This window comes from Scleropages formosus, chromosome 7 (assembly GCF_900964775.1).
Source record: "Scleropages formosus chromosome 7, fSclFor1.1, whole genome shotgun sequence".
Lineage (NCBI taxonomy): Eukaryota > Metazoa > Chordata > Actinopteri > Osteoglossiformes > Osteoglossidae > Scleropages > Scleropages formosus.
The window spans coordinates 1,468,138-1,492,983 of record NC_041812.1 but is presented as its reverse complement, the minus strand read 5'-3'; the positions used below and the strand labels follow the sequence as shown (position 1 = coordinate 1,492,983).

General features: G+C 41.3%; 1 protein-coding gene across 2 annotated transcripts in view; it reads right to left on the bottom strand.

The window, feature by feature from the left end:
- gnal2 (guanine nucleotide binding protein (G protein), alpha activating activity polypeptide, olfactory type 2) overlaps positions 1 to 24,846 on the bottom strand; it is a 66,256-nt gene that overhangs the window by 5,402 nt on the left and 36,008 nt on the right. For both annotated transcript variants that reach the window (XM_029253714.1, XM_018745148.2), the window contains exons 5-10: positions 18,244 to 18,341; positions 2,290 to 2,344; positions 2,036 to 2,109; positions 1,465 to 1,523; positions 900 to 1,020; positions 318 to 448 (exon numbers count right to left, since the gene is read on the bottom strand). In XM_029253714.1, the coding sequence (XP_029109547.1) occupies positions 318 to 448; positions 900 to 1,020; positions 1,465 to 1,523; positions 2,036 to 2,109; positions 2,290 to 2,344; positions 18,244 to 18,341 (538 nt within the window). The remainder of the gene's footprint in view (positions 1 to 317; positions 449 to 899; positions 1,021 to 1,464; positions 1,524 to 2,035; positions 2,110 to 2,289; positions 2,345 to 18,243; positions 18,342 to 24,846) is intronic.

Sequence of the window (24,846 nt, the reverse complement as noted above, 5' to 3'; positions counted from 1 at the left end):
GACTGAACCATGACAGAGTACTGAAAATTACCAAAAAACCACTGAAAAAGGTTATAATACATCCAATTCATAAATCAAGAAATGTCCTTATGAATTAGTAGACATGTGCATTCATCCAAAAAGGGGGTGAAGATGGTACAGCTGCAGAGTGCAGACCAATGGTATAGTGCATACTGGAGCAGTAAAAGACAACAGACCAGGGGATCCCATACTTTTACAGTACTAAAAGTACTTTATGGCCTGTATTTGTAAAGGATTCGCAACTATACAAACTGTTCATTTAAATCTCAAAAGAATGCAATGCCCCCAGGGCTCACCTTCATTTGGTATGGTGTAGCGAGTATATTCAGGGAAGTAATCTTCGATTTTGGACTTTCCTGCAAGCACCTTCTCTGCCAACATGTCCTGTTTATTTAGGAACAGGATGACTGAAATGGTCCGCAACCACCTAGAAAAACATAAGAAATTAAATTAGCAGGCAAACCATGTTCTTTGGACATTGACAGAGGAGAATGTAGATGGTATTTTATAAAATATTCGGTGAAAGAAAGGAACACAGGACTGGAAACATAAATCACCAACAGAAGATCAATAACAGGTTCTCATTTAGTCCTCATGTGAACTCAAACACTACCGATGAACTAAAATTTCATTAATTCATCCATTGCTTCCCTGTTCCAGATATGCATAATCTGCTAAAAAATGTAACTACAAACTAATTTCCATGGAACCCCATTCTGTGAGTTTTGTTTAATCAGCTTTTTAAAAAAAATTATACAAAAATTGTTAAATTTACATTTTACTTTACCAGGATCTAACCACATCTCAATGCAAACTATTGAGAACAAACTTGATGGAGAATAAAAAAAATAATAATAAAAAAAATATCAGCAGCAGACCTGTTGTTCCAGATACTTCGGAAGAGGTCTAGTGCTTCCCGTAGCCTGTTTGTATTGTTGTCTTCCCTTATTACCATGTTGTAGCTGCTACTTGCAACAACGAAGATAATTGCAGTGACGTCTGATGGGAAAGAAAGACCACCATAAACACGGCAGCGAGTGAAATTCTTACAGCAGTGTCACCTCTCTGCACCTATTCACTGACATCTTTACCCTGGCCATGAGGCTAAATAAATTAAGTTTTAATAAAGCACATTCCATATAATGTCAGTAAAAAAAAAAAAAAAAAAAAAAAAAAAAAAAACACATTGAACATTGAACATTCACCTACACATAAATTTTATTTAACATGAACTCTAACAGCATATGATTTAAAAAAAAAAAAAAAAAAAAAGTCAGTTCTGCGACTAGCATAAAACTCCTTCACATTTATCTTATTTCTAGCTAAAAGACAGGGCGATATTGTAGTGACATTAAATGATGTATGTAAGTCGGGGGGGTTAAACTTCCTTCTCTCCCAGATCCCTATAAGCAATCTGTCACAGATACGCCCTACAGCACTCACCATTAAAGCACTGGATCCATTTCCTCCTTTCGTCTCTCTGGCCACCCACGTCGAACATGCTGGGAAAGAGCAGAGTGTGAACTGGGATGTGCTGAGGCACTGGGTGTATCCTATTCTCGACCTACACCGGGGTCTCTCTCTTTGCTCTGCGCCGCACCAGGAACATGAAAGTCCAATATGAGTGACAGGAGAGTTTTTGACTCTAGATTTCCACTTGTGTGTTTATGGGAGTGAATTAGTGTGTCAGATCAAGGCAGAATTGTGTCCTGTCTGATGCCCTGGAACCCTGCACTGGACAAGCGGATCAGGAAAACGGAAAGGGGGGATGAAATCAATCCGCATATCTCTTATGGACAAAGAGGCTCATTGCGTCAGACACAACATTGGGACTTTTAAGTAATTGCCCAGGAACACAAACAAGTAACTAGTGTGAGAAGAAACTGAATTCACAAATTGTTTGTGAACATGTGGTTCAAACATTTTTTGGAATTAAATGGATGCAACACAAAAACATAAATGGGGACAGAATGGGCTACCATTTCTATAGTTTTCGCTTTGTCTAGACACTTACTGAAAGTTGACTTTGTCTACTTGAAATCGAGTTTCAAAAATCCCTGATGTCAAAACCCTGCAACGCAGCAGGTCCTTTAGAAGAGAAAGACAGGAAAAACATTAGATTTAACAAGTCTCAACTGTATTTTTAAATGAGTAAAATTCTTATGAAAGTGATCACTGACAATAGCCTTCTGAAAGTCACATAATACAGGTGGCAGACCACTAATTTGATAAATACAAAACATACATTCACCACTGGGAATTATGTACCTGGTCTGTTGGTGTGTAGTCATTCTGTCGTACTGAGTCAATCCTGTCCAGGAAGCTGTGGAGAAAAAAAAAACCAAGACTGAGAAATGGCTTATAAATGTGACTACAGGAGTGATCATCACATACTTGGGTGGAAAACGGCTAAGCATTTGACAAAGAAACGGTGTGATAGAGAAACTTGCTGGAAAACACAGTTGACTGCATTTCTTTGCTGCTTATGAATCACCCTCATAGCAGTGAAAAAGAACCCAAACCTTTTAGTGTAGGGCAAGACACTAAATATGAACACGACAAAACATGCTGGTATATGGACTGGTAAGCTTCAAATCTTCAAGTCCATAACTTTATCTACTGCATCTCCTTCTCCACCACCTTAATCAGAGACTTTTCAAACTCCAGGCTCTAACTCATATGAGTCATACAGAGGAAGGGGCCTAATTTTTGTATCGCTAGTAGGGATGGAGCCCATCTCGTCCTGTGATTCAGGAGTTCTTACAGCCAATGGAAAGAGAGTCTGGGGGTGGGTGATCTCAGGCACAGAGATCCTCTGGATTCTAGCAGAGCCATTCTGCAGACTCACAAAGAGCTTTGTCAGCAGGGGGCAGGCAAACACAAGCTGTGGTGCTCCCATTTGCCTTCAGGTACACAATTACTTAAAATGGCAATTTGTCACGGAGGAGCCAGATGACAGCTGCTGTCCCAGGTGTGCAAGCAATGGATTGTTAGGCTCAGCTTCACATGGATGGACAGCAAGTATGCAGGCTCACTGAGTGCTACTGGTTTCAGCACCATAAACAGGATTCATTCAGTGGCACCAACCCACCAGTTTTCATCTCTCTGAGGCACTGATCCGGAGCCAAGCTCTCACAGTAACACCACTATGAAGGCCTACTTGGGCACTGGAAGGGCTGGCTTCAGGGTCATTTTTTGTAAGTGCAGTGAAGCATTAAACAGAAAAAGTATATCAATAGGTAGCAGACCATGTGAATCACACATGCCTCTTTCCGTCTCTAATACCCATACAAACGTCATGCTAATCTTGTGAGGATATTTGCAAAAGCGCTGAAATACACCTTAGATATACACACACCTTGTGCAGATGTCACCAGGAAACAAAGTGGCTTTTCTCAGAAGCTAGTCAGTTTTAAAAGAGAAACTAAAAGGGAAAAACCACAGTTTGTGTGTTACCAACCTTCATCTGTTTGAGTCTTGCTAGTGTGGGGATAGGAATGATGAATTGCATTAGAGTCAATGTGAGGTCTCGAAACGCAGCCTAGCGACTCCCCAGCCCGAAACAAAATCCCGGGACAAATTCACCGTACTGTAAATCAATCCCAACAACCCTTTAGTGCACAATGCCAATTCAAGCTCCATCACTTTCAACAATGGTGTTTATTTTTAGCTGCCTTCCCTGCAGAAATGTAGGTTATAATTATCACACATTCTGTTACTGCTATGCTAGAAGTGCTACTGGAAGCATAATGTTGGTCCAAATTTAGACCCTTTGACATTCGAGGCAACAACCCACCCCAGGCTGGAGGGCAGACCATCCCCCTCGTCTTTAAGAAATAATACTAAGAGACCTAGTGAAGTTTGCCAAGTTTATGGTGAGAGTCACACACACTGTCTGGCAACTCAACACAAGGAAAGGACACTGGGATGGAGGGTCTCATTATTGGCCTTGGGGATGGGGATCAGCTGTGTATGACTCAAAGCAGAATGACAGCTTTATAAATTTACATAGGAAACAGGACAGCACACAGCATTTTGACCAATCACAAAGCCATACTGAAAAAGAAAAGAAAAAAAAAATCTCTTCCTTAAAACTACATGTATTACTAAATCCACAAAAGCTCAGCGAATGCCTAGCAGGAGGAACATCTCTGTAGCTGACCACCTTCATGCCAATGACAGCATTCCAACTCATGTGCTCATTTGATAATTGTGTTGACTTTTTACAAATAGTGGGCTATCATTAATTAGCGGTGGAAAGAGCAGGGAGAGCAGATCAATAGTTTCCATATTTTGAATGACTGGCACCACATTATGGTCTGGCTCACTAAAGGGTCAGGCCTCAGAGGCCAACTTTTACGGGCCATTTGTTGTGCATCACCATTAAATTACAAGATTCATAGAAGCTCATTGCTACAACTGTACAGTGTACTCCAAAGCAGTTTCTGGAATGTATTTACCCCGATGTCGTTACCATAAAATACAAATAAGTTTTCAAATACAAGAACCAAATATGCCAGATAGGAACAGCCGGCTGGCATCTGTATTGTTTTGTTCAACATTGTAAGTTGCTTTGGAGAAAAGCGTCTGCTAAGTGAATAAATGTAAACATTCACGTTTACTGATCTCACAAGAAAATCTAGTATGGTGACGTACTTGCCTTTCCAAGGCCCTCATTCACCCCTCTCCGCCAACATCACCAAGTGTCAAATTCTGCTTCAACTATCACCTTTTGCTCCAAACACCAAGGCTTACAGTGGTGATTCTTGTAACATTCTGGAACATTTTGAAGTCTCCATGATATAGTGGTACATCTGAGTACAAGGCCTACAAATTCTAACCCAAACTAGGTCTGTTACAACTGATATATTGAAGCTAAACTGAGAAATTACTTGTATATTTTCTTTGATTCATAAAGCGATAGCATAAGGTTACAAAATGACAAACATTACAAAATGAATGCTTTGCAACTGAGAAGCTCCAAAAATAATTTTTTGACAATGTAATGGCTCATGCTGCTGTAACTATACTACTAGCATACTACTACAACTACTATTATTAATAATTTAAAGAACTTCTATATCCGGGTAATTTATTGTAGCAATTCAAATTCAGTACCTCAACTAGGTTACCTCTGCTGGGGCTAGAACCAGCAACCTTCACGTTACAAGTTTGTGTCCTTATCCACCCCGTTACCTCTTGCCCATACTGAAGAGCCCGAGTTTATACAGTAATGAAGTCAAACTATTTTACACTGTGACAGATATATTAAACATTTCCTGAAATGCACCTAAAACATGATTTATTCATCCAGAGCTGCAGGGGAGCTATCCAAATATAGCACCTGAAAATGGACATGGGCCTAAAAACATGATTAAACAAACCAAAAACGTATAAACAACTGTACCTGCTTTATGTCGGCCCTATGAATAAATAGCTCAAATCGTACATTAGGCAGTCTTTGTTATGAAAGCTGCTGTCTAAATTTTTAAAGTCTTTCTGAGAAAGCGCACATTATGTAATCACTCCACATTGTTGAAACTCCACTTGGAGAATCAGCTCATAACAACATCTGCACCCCACCTGTATAAGGTAATATGATTTTTGGGGTTCACAACTTGAAGCACATCTGTTACTTAAATTACCTCTTTTTCTATAAGCTAAGACATTTAGTCTACTTTAATAAAAAGATTCTGCCATCTTGAAAGCCAAGCCATTTTATTGTGACATATTTAAATCTGTGTGTGTGTGTGTGTATTTAAATCTGCTACATGGTAATGCCACAGAAATTGATTAAATAAATCTACTTTTCTTCAAAAAAAAAAAAATCCACAAATGCAGATAAAAAAATTCATTTATTTAGCAGTTTTTAAACAAATAAGCCAAATGTCTTGAGATGAAGAAAATTTGCTCAGACATTGTACACCACACGGAAGTATAACTCAACCATAAATGATAAAGGAGTGCCAATGGCTGAAACTTGCTGCTGTTGTACCATGGACCTCTGATAATGAGTTTTGATTTTACCTGTAAGTGATTATAAATTGACTGTTGCAGGAACAAAGTTCAACATCAAACAATATACCCACAAGTAACCCTCAGATCTACTGTTCACCTCTGGACATTAACATTTAACACCAATGATAAAAAAACACAGGAATTTCACAGCAATGAACTCCTGCTGATTTCTTATCCTGTATCTGCTCCTTCTGAATTGCCTTTTGAGATTATTTTGGAAAATATACCATAGCTGCCTCCAGGTGGCGTTATGATCTATCGGCAGTATGCAGCTTCTTTCTGCAGCAGCTGTGTTTCCATGGAAACCCTGACAGTGGTCTGAAAGCCCTCCCCTTCTCTTTTTCAGGCCACCAGTGCTCCTGGACCCATTCTCCCAAGCTGTAAACGAGCCACTGGTGGCGCTCTCTCACACAGAGTGTTTATGGACTTGTGTCGATAGGTCACAGCTGAATTCAGCACACGCGCGCACACACACTGTCTGAGACCACTCGTTCCAAGTGGGGTCGCGGCGAATCGGAGCCTAACACAGCAATGCAGGGCACAAGGCTGAAGGGGGAGGGGACACATCCAAGACAGGACGCCAGTCCACTGCAAGACACCCCAAACAGGACTTGAACTCCAGATCTGCCAGAGAGCAGGACCCAGACAAACCCACTGCACCACCGCACCCCCCCCTCAACTGAGCAGCCACTGGATATGATTATTTGGTACAATTCCATTCAACAAACACATAAAATTGGCCCATTTTTAAATGATTTGTCAAGACACAGAAAAGTGGGCAACTGGAAATTTGTTATTCTGTGAGCATAGTGACATTCAGATTCTTCTTACATTTACTTATTTTGCAGACACTTTTCTCCAAAGTGACTTAATATTCAGCTACCTATAACTATTTACCCATTTATACAGCTGGATAAGTTTCCTGGAGCAATTTAGGGTGTGTACTTTGCTCAAGAGTACTACAGTGGGAGGGGAGATCTGAACCTGTGACCTGTGGGTCCAAAGGCACAGGCCTGACCACTACATTACCAGTGGTCTCAGAAAATGCAGAGATTGCAAAAAAGCAATAAATGTGCAAAAAACAGCTATATATGAAACAATACTATATCATATGGTAAATGAAAAGTGAGACTATGAGCAATGCTGATGGCAAAATTCATCCATTTTAACATACAAGCAATTTTAGGGTAAGTACCTTGTTCAAGGATACTACAGCCAGAGGTGGGAATCAAACCTGCGGCTTTGGGCCCAAAAGCAGTAGCTCTATCCACTATACTACCAGCTGTTCTACACAGAACCTATCTGCGAGATGCAGCCGGCTGTTCATGTGTTTGTGAAGGTTTTGCAGTTTGCTGCCTCAGATGCCACTCGACCGGCGTTGTGCTGAAGAGGAACGGAGGCAACAGGAATCCGAGCTGCTGATGAGATGGCTGCTCAGAGCTCAGACCACTTCCTGCACTACCAAGCATCTGGCAAGTTTCTCTCAGCCACAAACTCCAGACAAACTCTCAGAAATAATACAATTGCTGCAAAAAGTGGACTGCTAATTTACATTTATTTATTTAGCAGATGCTTTTCTCCAAAGCGACTTTAATTTAAACTCCAAAGAAAGTACATGATAGCCCTATAAATCAGTAGGGTAAACGGAGCTTGTTAATGATGTTTATTTAGGTATTTGGTGAAGGGCAGCCATTAGTTTTGCCCAGAAATATCAGAGAATTCTGTTTGAAACCAATCTGAAACATTGGTAGTGGACCTTTCTGAATCCATTCTGATAAATGAACAGTACAGTAACTCAGTAATGTAACTTTTTGGCTGGATGCAAACCCATACCACTGTACAGTAAAGACAGAGTATGATTTTGCCATAACATCTGGTCTTTCTGAAGACATGTGCACAACTCTGTGTGTTAGGCTAAAACATGCAAGGCTGTTCTTTGAAGAAGACACTGAACCAGCGTCTGCGTCTGGTGATATGTGTATGTGTGTGTTTTTGGGGAAGGGGGGGTGTGGGGGTCTCTGTGAGTGCAGTGCTGCCTCTCACCTTCTGCTGCTGACCTTCCTTTGTTTACAGAGCATTGCTGGGATACTCCCTTTGGTTCAACTTTGCACACGTGACCCTCAGCCCATTTCTGCTCTGCAGTGCAGCTGCTAAAAATAGCCTCTGCTTGCCCTGGCTCCATGGCTAGTTTACATAAGCTCTTAGGGGAAGAGCCCCAACAGAGGGAGGCAAGCGACGGACGTCGGTACTGGGCCATTGAGAGCCCCTCCTATGGCCAGGACAAGATCTCCACCTTGGCTTTGGCTTCTTCTTGCACTTTGTTCTCCGCTGCTTTCACTGACGTGGATTCTACTACACATTATACACATGCTTCTATTATTATTATTGTGTTCTGTATTAACTCCTACTAATGAATTTATCTTAAGACATACCCTGGGAAAGGAGGAACACTATTTATTGAGTTCATTAAAGGTCACTACAGCTGGTCTCCAAACTATTAGCCTTTACATAGTATTTAGTATTTAATTTTTATAAAGAGAGCCATCATACCAATTCAAATTGCAAATTCACAAATTGCGTCGAAAGTGATTGCAAATAGCAAGCACTCATTTGTGTTTTTGAAAAGAGTGGAGACTACAGCTGTGAACAAGGTTTAGATGACACTCTGTCATCCTGCACCTCCACGTTAGTAATACCTCTGGCTACGAGTTGATGCAGAGATGATGTCTGCACTCAGAGGTAAAAAATAGCTTACATAAAAAAAAAAAACAACAAAAAAAAACGCTTTTATATATTATTCTTTTATTTCTTATTTCAGTTGCATATGGTTTAACAAAACAAAAGAAAAAAAAAAAAAAAAAAAAAAAAGGGGGATTCAGGACCTGTACATGACCACAAACACTCTGGTTTAACTGGCTGAGCACAGTCCTTTGTGCCTTCTTATTTACAGCATATCATCAATAAGACTGAAAATGCTCAGGCACGTGCACAAGGCATCCCGGCTCACTATAGAGGAAGTAGATGGGACAGGGGCTGTGCCACTCTGTTCCTATCAGAAAAACCCTTACACACCGCAGAGCTTCTCAGAATAGTCACTTAGTTCAATACCATTGTTTCTGCCAGTGTATACTACACAACAAGCTGCACACACCATTGATGAGAGACCCCTCACCCATTGTGTGTTACATTCAACTTATGAACTTTGAGGAACAAAATAACTTCTGGTACCAATTAAGCTCATAAGTACGAGAGCAAGTGTATTAATGATGCAGGATTTTTGTTGATACAAGCCTGTGGTCAAATTTAGTGCATTTTGTGTCAAATTAAAGTATTTTATCAAAAACCAACATTGATATTCTTTGCCTTAATAATTTGCATCTTTAAAGTGAATTGCAATACATCCACTCATTCAACAGATAGAAAATGTGACTGAAATGTGGCTACTTATTTGTGGCAGTAATGTAACACAGAACTGTTCATGTTGGAAATGTCCAGCAAAATTTCACTGTATGTCTACCTGAGACAAAGAAAGCAGCAGGTGCACTACGAAACTCCTCTGTAGAAGACCAGACCGGCAGAAAGTGTCCAAAGAAATTCACACCTATGAGGAGACCCAGTTGTATGGTTCGTATGTGGAACGTACATGTAAACATTTTCAGCAAGCTGCAAGTCTGCCACCCAGAACAAAAAACTTAACTTTTTGATGACGGAGTACTGTGGGGGGCATGGTGGTGCAGAGGGTTTGGCCAGAGCCTGATCTTTGAGGGGTCTGGGGTTCAAGTCTTGCTTGGGGTGCCTTGCGACAGACTGGCGTCGGGTCCGCGGTGTGTCCCCTCCCCCTCCAGCCTTGCGCTATGTGTTGCTGGGTTAGGCTCCGGTTCGCCGCAACCCTGGTTGGGATGAGCAGTTTCAGACTGTGTGTGTGTGTGTGTGTGTGTGTGTGTGTGAGAGAGAGAGAGATGATGGAGTAGTTTAAATTTAGTATCACATTTTCAAAGGCTAAATGAACATTAACAGACTAATTTTAAGAGCTAACCTGTTAAATATGGCATTCTGCTGACTGTCAAGGTTGCATTTTAGTACAGTGGGTCCCCTACTTACAAACCGAGGGTTGATTTGTGACTCAAAAAGTGTATGACTGAATGGGGGCTCATTGTGAATTGTATAATTCTTTTCTATTCTAATTCTATATACAGCTACTCTTGTAATTTTTCCCAGCAAGTAGCAGTTTATAAGCAGTTTTACAAAGTGACTGTCCTTTGACAATTGCCTGTCTGTATTTCTACCCCTCCATCTGTTGTTGAAGTGAACTTTTGTTCATTTCAGAGTTGTGTGTCACTTTTGAGAAAAGCATGTGGAAAATGAATAAATGCAACATAAACATCAGCAACAGGACAGCTTCACATTTTACACGGGAACAGGGCAGCAGACACACTCTTCCTCCCACTGAGCAGCATGTGGCGATCAAGCCGGCAGACAGCCCATGCCTATGGATGCCTTGAGCACCTGCCTGTTGTGTTCATGTTTTGAATGCCCTGGATGGGGACTGAGTTTGTCTACTGTACATAAGAAAGCAAAATAAAGAACCATGGCAAAAGCTATAACAGGGGGGTTGGAAAAACTTAAGGCAATGCTTACTATTCACGATTTATCTGGTGGCGAATTGTGAGCTTTGTCACGCAATTTGAATTGTATGCAAGCTATACTTAGGAAAAACAAGCGCTAAGTGCCTACTAGAAGAGTTTGTAATAATGAAAGGCTCATTACTCGAAAATTTGAAAGTAGGGGACCCACTGTAGTGAAAATTACTTTGAAATGGATACAGAAAACAGATCAAGAAAACACATTTCAACATTACTGATATAAAAATGTGCATCAGCAAAAAGGTAAAATCTGAAACTACACCAAACTGAATTCATTTCTGAAATGTTGCTACTTATCTGTGGCGCTAATGGACCATGTTGGTCTATTATGTTTGTATCGTCCACATCTAAGAAACAGCTGATTAGCTTTTCCTTAAATACGCAGATCAGTAAAGAATGAGAATCAAATGCCGATTTGAAGTAAATAAGTGACCCAGTGTAGGCAGCCATTTGGGCTCAGCTGACAGGAAAAACTGCTGTACCACTATATTTACATTAATTCATTTAGCAGATGTTTTTCTCCAAAGCAACTTACAATTATTAGCGAGTACTTGGCCAACACCTGTTTGGACACAACTTACAGTGCCATATACCCTAAACTCCTCACAATCATTCACCCATTTATACAGCAGAGCAACACACACGCGCACACACACGCAGAGAGAGTACAGGGCAATGTGTGAACCTGAGTCATCACTTCACCTGAAACACTGATCTTTTTGGACTGTGAGAGCAAACCAGATCACCTTGGAGTAACCCAGGCAAAAATAAGAACATACACAACTCCACAGACTGAGCCAGACTTGATCTAACGGCACAAGAGCTGTGAGACACCAGCACCACCCACTACATACTGCACCACAATGCCTTGGTTGACATCAAACTACAGATCCCAGAGTACCTTCTCTTTTATTTCCCCATTATACTCCAGCAACTATGAGGCACTTAATATTGTTTTCTTATCAGCACAGATTTGTTAAAGGCATTATTACCTAGAAAGCCATAATTAACTACAAACAGATGTGTTCTATGGAGATACATTTAACAGGGAGTCACACCTGGGTTTTAAACCATACCCTGGGAACCAAAGAGCTGCTGACATTATCATAGGTCTGCATAACTTCATGAAACAAGTTATAAAAATTACTTTATTACATCCCCCCCCAGCCTCCTTCAAATATGTTCATGCTATTTTTTTCTTTTTTTACTGCTGGATCAACCACTTAAACTCTCATTCATAAGGCTGTGTGAGGAAGCTTTAGCATCAACTTTTTGAGAACATGTGGCCTCAAAGTTTCTTACAGATTCATCTTATTAATGCCATTTTCTGTTGAACCTTAAACACCATGTTGAAAAACAAGACTGTTCCTTGCTATACATTAGTCTGTCAGTTTTAAAACCACCTTCCTTTCAACTGACATCTCCTGGTTATTACAATATTTCTTGATTTTTGCACCTGGCAAAGATGTGCTCATGACTCTGGACATGATTAAAGTTCTAGAAACAAGACCACAGAGGATAAAAAAGGAAACTGATAAAATGCAAAGTCAAGACAAATGGAAGACACTGAAAGACATGGTGGGTCATATGACAAATGGTCAAACATTTGCACATTTAACTACACTGCAAAATATTTCAATTAGATTTTTAGTTTTTGTACCAATGAAAGTGAAGGGCTACAGAATCATGCATTCAACAAAGAGTCTGTGGTCTTGACTGGCCGGCTGAGATGGGGGTCATCCTGGGGAATGAAAAATGTGCACGGCCCTTGACACAAAACTGAAAGGTCCTAACTAGTGCAATTTAACCTAATGTTCATTATCATGACTTTGACAGTGGAATGGTCCCGTCTCCATAGGTGAACATTTTTTGTTATGGACTACAACCTTGCCATGGCACAGACCATTAGAAAACCAAAACATGATCAAAATCACCTGGATGCCCACTGAAAAAAACCCATACAGAAAAAGGAGATGTACCACTAGTTAAGCACCATACAGAAGGGCCAGATTAGCGTGACCAGGAACTGATTTTACACATATAATGATGCTGTTCTTAAAACAGTGCTTCTTTTATAATCACATTGAGCTATATTTGGGCTTTATCAGGCAACAACATCTAAAGTATATTTAGTATCCTTCTGCAGAATTCAAAGCCCACAGAGAGGCACAATTTCAGCCAGCAGTTGACTTGTGCTGCAGTGTTTTTATAATTTTAACACTCATTCTCCATGCGGATGTTACACACTGGCTGGTCTAGACAAAGGGCAGCTGCTGGAGATGCAAGACAGGTCTCACACTTGAAAAAGCCATCAGATGACTTCTTGGTCAGAAAGTGAGGACATGAGAAGACAAGGGTATACAAGCACTTTTACACAACCAACACACACACACACATCAAACAGAAGTTGCATTCTACAGGAGTTCGTAAGTTTAAAAAAAAAAAATATATATATATATATATTTGAAGAATAAAGTGACTGCCATATTTCCATAAAAGGCTTTCTCTCTAACAAAAACCACACATGGGATGAACATTTATTTCTTGGTCTGAAAAGACACAAAGCTATGCTCTGTAGGGTGGACAGCAATCATATGCAAAAATTCAGAACACCAAAAATGTTAACTCAAAACTCACTGTCAATTTCCAACCCACCTTGAATATCTGAGAGTCATGAGGTGTGCCCCCCCAAAAAAAAAAAAAAAAAATTCACAGTGATGTCTACAGCTATACATGTGACAAAGTCTGTAGCCATTTTTCATTCTTAAAGCTTGACAATTTCTGTCGCTAGGCAATATACTAGCAGGTATATATACAGAAACAATATCCAAGGCATATCCTAAAATGAGAATAGTGTGACAACCATGTTTCCATATACACAGTTATAAAGCGCAGCAGGAGTTTAAGTTGGGAGCAAACATTTAACAAACCCAAGCTCTGTTTCCCCAGGCCATCTTGGAGCTGGCGTTTGTGACAATGTGGCCTATTATTTGTGTGCTGCTTCTCCTGATGACTGTTTTGGTGGCCCTGGGGCTGGTGAGAGGGTCCCGTGACCACGATTCCTGCCTGCTGTTCTCCCTCTTGCTTTGCTGTGAGCCTAGGCACAGACAGTGCCCGTTCCTCAGTTACAACACAACAGGAAGAATCACACAGACGGATATATAGATGCACTTAAGGGAGGAAAAGTCTGACCTTAACAGAGACCATTTCCCTCACAAGTTCAATATATTGAGATATTAAACAATGAACATGGAGGAAAAAAAAATGTCTACAATGACAGCCTCCTTCCCCAAAAACGGTATACTGGTCAGTTTCATAACGGCCTCAATGTGAGGGCCAGTGGACAGTGTCATGTTTAAGGTTGCCACCTTGCACTAAAGACACAGGTTTGAATCATACTGTAGTGCTCCTAAGCAAGGTCCTTGCCCTGAAGAATACTGATACAGATATAAAAATTACCCAGTTGTATAAATAACTAAATTAGTGCAAACAGTATGCAAATGTAATACTGCAAATTGTTTTAGAGAAAAGTCATCCAAATGAATAATAATAATAATAAATTATTAATAATCATCATCATAATAATAATAAGCATCATCGTCATCATCATTAGTGTGCATTTTCAGCAGTTCACATCCCCCTCAATGCATCTTAGTATGATTTGTATCATCAGCTAAAGCATGATCCACCTGCCTTTTCCTAAACTACATGAAAACCCGAAGGTATGCAACAGAACCTCCCTGGAGACTTTAACGATTAGTAACCGTTTCAACATCAAAAGATGACGACTACAAAAGTTCATCAGATCTGTTCTTATTTGGTACAAATTATATAAGGTGGCAAACCACGTTTCTTTCTGCCTGCATACCACAATGGGGTGAACTGTGCTGCTGAACGTCAGACCTGATCACGTAAGCACCAACTTGGAGAACTCAGAGAAAGAGACAAAGAAAAAAAAGGCACAAGCTTTGAACATTTTCTCCCCCTGCCACCATTTCAAGAACAGTTATATGAAGAAAAGGGACTGACACAATATCTACAATTAATTAAATTCACAATTAGTCAGTACACTAGTACATACCTTCATTACAAAGAAGTACCTTTGTGATGTTGTATATTAATTACTTTAGAAAACTTGAAAAAAGATGGATGAGAAAACTTGAGAAAAGGTGGATTTGGGTACATATGTGTGGGACAGGCCAATACTTGTTTCAATGTTACATTCATAATGGGCCACGGGCTCTTGAAAATAAAAACGGAAAATGACACACTAATATCCTCGAACTGAAATACAGCACTCAAAAGTCTTAGGAAATACATATTTCTTGGGAAAACACATATGGTCTAAAGGTACTCAAAGTTTCACATTAGTTCCTGAAGTCCACACCGTAGTGACATCCAATTCAGCTGAAAAGGGACTTTAATACTTTGTTCCTACAATAATAACGCACTATTGTAATTACCAGTGCTAGTTCAAGACCTGACTGCAGTCTGATCATCGGCCTTTACATCTGGGCGTGAACATGGACACCTCCCTCACCTTTGCTCTCACACACTACAACTCCTCCCTGGCCTTCATCAATAATCTCCTCAATGGTCACACCTCTGGACTCCCCTCTCCTTCACCCGAGACAAAGCCGCCATTAAGTGTGCTTCGCTCTTACTTCAATACTTTCAACAAAAATTCACCTCATTTGTATGATGTCTGTTGAGCTGTCAGACGACCACAAACTGCAAATGCTCTCCTTCTGTAGCTTACATTGGAAATAAAAAGTAAACAATAATTTGCAAGTGCTGATTTTAACAGCCATTCAGGGGCTTGGCCTCTTTTAGTGAGGTGGAACTACACAGGCCAGAGGTAAACTGATAACAAAAAGGTGGGACAAACCAGCTCGGAGTGAGTCATAGTCCACAGTGATGCCAAAAGCCAACAGAAAAGACAACACACGAGTGTAAACAACTCAGAGCAGTTTGTATCCAGTAATACTGTATGCCCTGTCATCGCAATGAGAAATGTATTGAGCAGATGAGGGGAAGGTTCATTTCAGAACCGCTTGTCTCATACGGGGTCACGGGGAACCGGAGCCAACCCGGTAACACAGGGCGTAAGGCCAGAGGGGGAGGGGACACACCCAGGACGGGACGCCAGTCCGTCGCAAGGCACCCCAAGCGGGACTTGAACCCCAGACCCACCGGACAGCAGGACTGTGGTCCAACCCACTGCGCCACTGCACCCCCCCATGAGGGGAAGGTATGGAGGGGAAATGAGGAGGACTTGACTGCTTCTCATGCCAGATGCCGATAGCTCGTTAGCAGTTTCCACAAAATGCACCACACATTGAGCCAGAAGCTACTGGGGAAAAAAACTGCTCCGTGTTAATGAAAAATGCTACAAAATACAGGGTGATGTTGACTTGTGTGTCACAGGTGTATAGGAATGAAACCACGATGCATTAACTGATGGTGCGGCAAACCGCAGAAAGCAAAGGCAGCCTGAGTCAGCACTGTAAGGTCCTTCAAAGCCACCTGATATTGTGATATTCAGGTACTGTCTGTCTGTGTTCATGACAACTTTGAAGCCATCATGAGGTCATATCAGGCCATTTCAGCTTGTAATGCTGTAGACAATAATGTACGCACACTATCTATATGAAAAATGTTTAAACATTCTATAATAACCCAAATAGGCATAACTTATGATTGGAACTTCAAGAAATGTAAAAGTTATCGTCATTTGCGTTCAGCTTCAGAGGACAGTAATTTCATCTGATTTCTTCCACGCATTTGAATAGAGACCTGCGTGCATGACGAAACAGGAAAATGCTGTACGTACATTTATACGAGTTGAGTTTGAATATCAAAACTTCCTTTTACAACCACAAACACATAAGTAGGGCGCCTGTTTCGGGGGGGGGGGGGGGTATGGGGTGGAGAGTGTTTTGTGCTTTTGGCTTAACACATTCAGGTCTCTTTCACAGCAGACACCTGCAGAGGCCACAGCTCAGGGCCTTGATGCTTGCCATCTCTGCTCCGGGGTCCCTCACAGGAACACAGCTGTCATTAGTAACTTCTGGGTCATCACTGAGCTCTTGGCAAAACAATGTAAAAAGTCAATCGTTCCATCCTGGACAATTGCAAATGAGATCTGGGAGCAACCTACTGAGAGCAAGGTCAGCCACCGCCCTCTCTCTGGTTGCCAGGAAACGGCAGCTATGGCTACACACGCAGTAAATGGGCTGTCTGTCCAGCTCTTTAGACCAAAAAAAAAAAAAAAAAAAAAAATCTTTAATGTTAGTGGCCAATCAGAACTCATAATGCAGTCAGAGGCACTGTATACTCAGCAACCACAAAGAGATACTCAAAATGTTTCAATCTAACAACGGCTGACTCAGCACATAAAAATGCTGCATCTCTGATCACTTCACTGGTGCGTAGAGAGATACCACAAAGTGATGCATTCAAAATGCTACTCAGCTCCTTTATTATTAATCTCTAAAGCGACTTAGGTTTGTATACTAACCGATCCCTCTGTTTTCATTAACCACTTGTCCTAGTCAGGGTTGCCGAGGTCCAGATCCTATTTGGGACGCCAGTCCATTGCAGATCAGTACAGTAAAACATTCACATCTATTTACTCATTTATAAAAGAGTAATTTTGACGCGAGTAATTCAAGAGCATCAGGGTCGCGGTGGGTTGGACCGGGTCCTGCTCTCCAGTGGGTCTGGCGTTCGAGTCCCGCTTGGGGTGCCTTGTGACGGACTGGCGTCCCGTCCTGGGTGTGTCCCCTCCCCCTCCGGCCTTACGCCCTGAGTTGCCGGGTAGGCTCCGGTTCCCTGCGACCCCGTATGGGACAAGCGGTTCAGAAAATGTGTGTGTGTGTGTGTGTGTATAATTCAGGAGCTACACAAACTATTTTGATAACAAGGTGATGCCTCTAACTACGAGGCTAACTGCTGGCCCATACAGTACATAGGTGATGCTTTGCTTACACTATATGTATGTGTACTGTCCCAATGTACTGTTGACAATGTGAGAAAACAAATGTGGGGGGCGGGGGGGGGACCATCCTTGACTTAGCTATTTGGCCATTCTGGTTATATATAGTATGTAACCCATTCTTCAAGCAAATCAATTCACTTGTCCTTTGTAGAACACTCAAGACTTTCTCTTCTTTACCAGGAGTCATAAATAAAATTTAAAAGAACAGTGCAGTCTATTGCCCAAGTTCACTTAATCACTATCCTGTGACACCTGAAAGCCAATTCATTGGAGGTGGATCACAACCAAAGTCCTGCCACCTTCCCAGTGAAAAGGCCAGATAGAGAGAAGGGCTTCACTTGTTCTCCACCTCAAAGCAAACATTTACATGAGTGGTTCAGATCTTCAATCTATGGCCTTTCACTCCAATATCATTGGTGGCATTCCAAAAATAGCAAAGATAAAGGACTGCACACATATTTTAACATTGCCTTATTCATAAATAAAAAGAGGTGTAGACCTATGAATTCACAAGTGTGTGCAAACAGAAGACCTGAAGCCATAAGTGTAGAAGACACTCACTACTGTGCACAGTCGATGAGCTGGTACTCGTTGGACCTCTCAAAGCAAGCCTTCACCCCTTCATCATCCCACAGCTTCTTTGCATGGTCAAAGAACTCCTGTTCAGAAAAAAAAAGTAAAAATGGGCATCAGTAAAATTGCTCAAAAAATTTCTAGCAGAAACAAACAATGTGGCAAGTGATAAATCCCCTCAAGCATTTACTCAATTTTTTTATTCTTTATAGCACACTTAACTGCAATAATTCTGTTAAACAGAAAAGCAAATAAAAATTGAACAGTGTATGTTTTTACTGATGTCATCACACAGAAAAAGTCTGCTGCAGAAAGAAAATTAGGAAAAAATTATACTAATAATACTGTTGTTATAATAGTGCAGTAGGTTTAAGTTATTAATTTTCCCCATATTTGGTTATCTAGGATATTTCATACTGTAAACACTGCAGAAATAATGCAATCTGACCCATGTACATATGTACCTCTGATTAAAAACCAAAATGGCAAAGGAGAATTGTTCATGAAGTGTTGATATATAAAGCATGTAAAGAATTACAGGATTATGAACAGGACAGAAAAATAAATTGACTGCTAACTGCAAAAACTTGCATCTGATGAAGAACTAAAACACAACAAAGAGTTGGCTAAACCAGCAGTGTCAAGTTTAACGTGCCACTTGCAGTAAACCTGCATAACTCTGTATGTTTGCAGTGTGTCTTCGGCATCTGTTGCCATGTGGGAGTTGTGGTGTGGGAGCACAGTGGAGTCCTGCTCATTTCACAGAGCTTTGCTCCCCCTAGTCTGTTCCCAGGAGAAGGGAGGCAGAACCTAAGGCCTTTGAGGGCCAGGAGCTCAGCTGGGACTGCGAGGTAATAGCACAACACAACACAGTACTAGAGTACAACAAACAGCAACATCGCAGCAAAAACAAACAGCAAGGGATCAACCCCTGCCCCAAACCAGTGTCACCAGCTGAGCAGTGGTAGCTAACAAAGAAAAGAAGGAGAATATTGTTGGTTACGTGAAAACCAATTTTTTATTTATGCATTTATTTTTAGAGAAGGCATTGACATACACTACTTCCAGTAACCAAGAGTCTTCGTTTACGAACTTAAGCAACCAGAGGGCTTCGGTGGCAGAACTCCAGTATGCGTCATGCCTGTACAAAACCCAAGCTGCTTGATGGGCTGATAACCGCAGAAGCTGGAAGAACACAAGTGAACTTCAGGTCACTGGGCAGACTAAGTTAAAATGAATGGGGGCATCACTGCTGAAGCAGCCCAGCCTACCCTGCCCTACTTGTCTGAGGCCATCTAGAAAACTGCTGCAATAAGAGACAATTCTTTCCTTTGAAGTTACACTCCAAATTAGAATTACTAAAAGCTAGAAAGCCGCTTATTGTAGGCAAACACACATGAATACGTGTGTATGCATATATAAACTTTTATAACATTAACACTGTGTCTTAAGAAGTAGCAAAACTATGTAGGATATGCATAACATCTCAATAAATGTTGGCTTTTAAAGATTACAGTTTTCTGTAAAGCAGCTGGAGAAGTGGTAGGTATTTTTCTGAGACACTCATGCCTGGAATATACTCAATACCTTTTGTGTACAAGCCAGAAACTTTCCAACTAGTTGGTTTCCTTTGTGGTATTGATGGGCTACAAATAAAATCCCAACAAAAACTTGTATCACATCAACTTCACATTAAGTCTCACTTCTGTACAAAGAATAGTTTAAAAAAAAATGCAAAGACCCTTGTCAATGAATCTGATTCACAGACGATGTCATACTGGACAGGAAGCAACTAAAATAGACTGTGAGGGATAGGGTCTGTCCCAACACAGCTGATAAGAGAGTATTTATGCCCCTTGAAAAAACTGAGTCTAAAAGCAAACACTAACTTAGACACCATAAATGTAATCTTAAAATCCAGTAAAATTTGCCTCTGATTTTGGGTGCCAAATCACAGGGTAACATTGCAGCAGCTGGTGACCATTTAAGTTGGAAAAACGCATATGAAAACATGCTGTATGTGTGTTGCTGTTGTTTATTATATCTGTTTGTCCACCACCACTGACAAAACCAAATTAATTACAGCGCAGTTAAACTACAAAAATAAACGTAAAACTCAGCGCAACTGGCACGCAATCCAAACATTCAGTTCTAGTTTACCTGTTATAAAGTACTACATTCCTGTAATTGTACTTTTCACATCAATGCAATTTGGGTATGAACGACCACTGTTAATTTGATGTATTCCTGCTATTCCAAGCACTTGTTTTTAATTAGGCAATATTACAAGATACATGTGCCATTCACAGAAAACCAACCAAAAATAACATCTGGTACAAAATGGCATTGCAAAATATCAAAACTTAAGACTTGCCAAAGATAGTACTATGCATCACCACAAACTGAGCAGTGATTTACCAGCTGTGTTACCTTGCTGTCCTCTTTCCTGTAATAGTAATGAATGTAGTGTAATGTAGAACACACTCGTTTTACACAACTCAAGGTATTGGCTTTAAATATTTTCAAGTACATAATGTGGTTTACATATAGTAATAAATTACAAAACATTTCAAAATATGTGCTGTCATCTAAATAAAAAAGGCATGGTTTTTACAATCAATTCCAAAATCCTTGGAAAGTGAAAACAGAGGAACACGAAACACTATTCTTAAATTTTTCAAATGTGCTTCATTGCTTTATCTTGAGATTCTATGAACCTAACTCTGCTCAGCTTGACTCCATCACTTGTCTTCCTAACATTCAAAACCCAACTTTGCTCAGCTCCAATTGCAACTGTGCTCTACTGCTGGTTTCTTAGATATTTGTTTCTCAGACATAACTCAACAACACAAATAAACAACTCAGGTAGGGACTGACAAGAGGACATCATGATCCAAACAAAGGGGAAAGAGGCCTTCTCAGGGAGCCTGGATGGAGCACTGGAGGTCCCTCCTGCTGGAGCCCAGGGAGGAATTTGCCTCCGAGGCAGGCTTCAGGACACAAAAACAAAACTAACAACTCTTAGTTCCGTTCAATTTACAAACAGCTCCTTAATCAATCCCTTCATTAGTGGCAGGGTGAGTCATTAGGGTAGGTTGCAAAACCTCACAACTGGGCCCTGAGCTCCTGGTTAATGATGGGCTCTGGTGCCCGTGAGAGCTCTACTGGAGATGGAGCACACAGGGGACAGACCCTTGCTATAGGGACAATGATACCTCAGGGTCTGACTATGAATGTCAACACAGCTACAGGCATGCACCAGGATAGAGGGAAAGGAGCTGGTTCTGAAGCTGAACCCCCATCAGACCTGTGCACATCACTCTTGCAGGTCCTGTGGGTTCTATCCAACACAGCATTTATACAGAAAGCCCAGAAAACAGGGGCAGCATGGAACCTGTTCACATCCATGGCAACTCTCTGATCTCCCATCACACCAGACCACTGGGAAGGGAATGTGAACCTTGGCAGCAATGCTTACAAAGTCTTGCATAATCACCAGTTCCACTCCTGTCCCATCCACTACTACCCTTATTGGTTCTCAGGGCAAAAAGGTCATATAAACAAACAAATAATATGTGGTAGTCACTAAGTTTTAAGACTTACCTCCATGTGGCACTACTATGATTGCAAGCCATTAGTGCATGCAAAATATGGCAGCAAATTTTATAACGTATTGACGACACCACGTAACAACAACAATCTTTGCAGAGACTGAGTTAAAGGCACCAAGCTGGTGTTCATCTGCTTCTTTAGAGAGAGAGAGAGAAGGGGAGGGGGGGGAACCACTGCATACACACTATGGCACACAGACATAATGAGTATATAGAACATCACATGTACACACAAGCTGCCATAATGAATTATCATTACCATATACGGAACATTATGCACACAGGAACACACACAACATTTACACCTGCTTACGATAGGGGTAAACATGCCACCTTAAGATATACACCTGATTGTTGTGAACAAACACCAAGTTGCTAGTTACCATGACTCTGATATTTATGCCCCTGCTTTAGAGTGTCAAAGGACATATCCTGGAGCAAGAGATGGAGAAAGACCACAGATGAAGAGTTCTACTGTTCCATTCTCCCCAGCACCTTGTCCAGTCAGAGTTCCAGAATAAAAACAAACCTCTGAACCCTGAGTTGGCATCCTCTTGTCCAACAAACTGAGCTGTTTGTCGTCATAGTGCTGAAAGGGAAGCGCTGTCAACGGCTACAGTTAGTGTCTGCCTGCAGTTTCCGTCGATAATATGGAAACATACGTGACAGGGTGAGGTGTCACAACTAGTAGGAGACGAAGTCGCAGAAATTGTGTCAGGATATAGTGAGTTAAAACGTTGTGACCTGGTAGTGAAAACTAAGGTGGGGGGACTTGGCGAATCCCGTGGTGGCACAGCGGGCTTGGCCGGGTCCTGCTCTCTGATGGATCTGAGCTTCTAGTCCTGCTTGGGGTGCCTTGCGACGGACTGGTGTCCTGTCCGGGGAGTGCCCTCTCACCCTCCAGCCTTGTGGCCTGTGTTGCTGCGTTAGGCTCCTGTTCGCTGCAACTATGCTCGGGACAAGCGGTTTCAGCCTCTGTGTGTGTTAGTGAATCCCAGCTAAAGAGTAACCTTCTTGCATTTTTTCCATGTTAAATTATAAACTGCTTATCGTAAACTCAGATAGAAACAAAGCAGTAACACAGCTGCTCGTTCTCCACAGCTGACAAAAAGACTATTTTCAAGTGGCTCAAAATAATCCAATGGCAGGGCACCTTAGCCAAGATAAGAGTTTGTCTTTTCCAATTTTAAGTAAAATTATACTAAGCCCAATTTTACTGGCCAGAAATTTGTGGCGATATGTACTGCTGGTGTGTGGAATGCTCCCACTGACAAACCCTCTTGAACCCTCTTGCCACCCCGAAGGTACTACTCCAGTGTCTCCCGATAATGGAGGTACCCATTGAGTGTTTAGGCATGGACTTCATCAGCCTGTTGAAGCAACATGTGCAGGTGCATCATTTTGCACTGGTGATTGCAGACTACACAATCCAATATCCATAAGCAGTAGTGCTAAGTAACATCAAAGAAAAAAATACTACAGAAGAACACTTTTCCCACACTGGGATCCCCAAACAGGTCATTACTAATCAGTGGACATCCTTATGTCCCACACTCTAAAGCAAATGTAGAGATATGAAGGCAATTAAAACTAGTATTCTTCGCCCCCAATCAGATGGGTTAGTTGAATGCTTTAATGAAATACTTAATAGGATCTGCAAATGCACTGCTGATAAAGCAAGAAATTTGGGTGAAAAGTTGGACCATTAATTGTTCGCTGTCCATGAGGTACTACAGACCTACACAGGGTTCTACTCCTTTCAACTTCTCAAGACCAAGAGACATTTTAGAAATCACCAAAGATAGTTGGGAGGACAGCCCCAGCCAAAGTAAACTTCTATTTTTTTTTTTTCCAGGCTTATGCATGAAACTACACCCTGCTCCAACTGACTGCTAGAGACCATTTGTTCCACACTCAAGAACAGCAATCCTGGTCAAGAAAATTTAAGCCAAGGGAACAGTGCTCCCAACATCCTATTCCAAAGAGCTCATCAAATGACAAGGGCCATTCATAGTCACACAGCAAGTTGGCAATGTTGACTATGAAGCAGTCTGATCAGATAGAAGCAACTCCAGCCAGCTATGTCACATGAATCTCCTAAAAACATGCTTCCATGGCAGATTTTGCACTTTGCGGTGCTGAGTTAGGTCCTGACATCCTGCAACCCCACCTAAACTCCACCATACTAACAAAAGTGTATTAACAAATCCCCCTGTTCTTAAAATGCAGGGAGACCTGAAGCTCTTCAATTTGAGTGGCACCAGTTTATTACACTTCTGATCAGGCTTCACAGGGCTCCTGCTGTTTCAGCAACATACGTACAAAATTCTTTGCCCACACACAGCTTATGCCACCACTTACCTGGATGACACCATTACCTTTAGCTATGAATGGTAAACACATCCAATGCACCTCAGAGACATCCTAAAGTGACTGAGCTGGGCTCACAGCATACCCAAAAAAGTGTGAGACTATGGAAAGAAAGGTAAAGAATCTGAGCTTCCACATAGGCGGAGCCAAGATTCAACCCCAAGTAGATAAAACAGCAGCCATTTTGGCTTGTACCACATCCAAAACCAAGAAGCAAGTCAGAGCCTTCCTAGACCTAGTTTACAAGTACCGACACCCCCCCTCCAACTGGAAAGGAAGCCCTGATCCGGTTCAGCAGACAAAGCAGTGCCAGACTGCCTTCTGTACCATCAAACAATGTCTTTGTGGTAGGCCTGTCTTAATCTGTTCCAACTCATCTCTGTGTATGTATTTATTCATTTATCTGACACTTCTCTCCAAAGTGACTTACAAAGTTAATCTACTTACAATTATTTACTCACTTACACAGTTGGGTAATTTTTACTGGAGCAATTCAGGATAAGTACCTTGCTCAAGAGTACTATAGCTGGAGGTGGGAATGAAACTTGTGACCTTTGGGTCCAAAGGCAGCAGCTTTCACCACTATGCTATCAGCTGTCCTTTGAGCAGT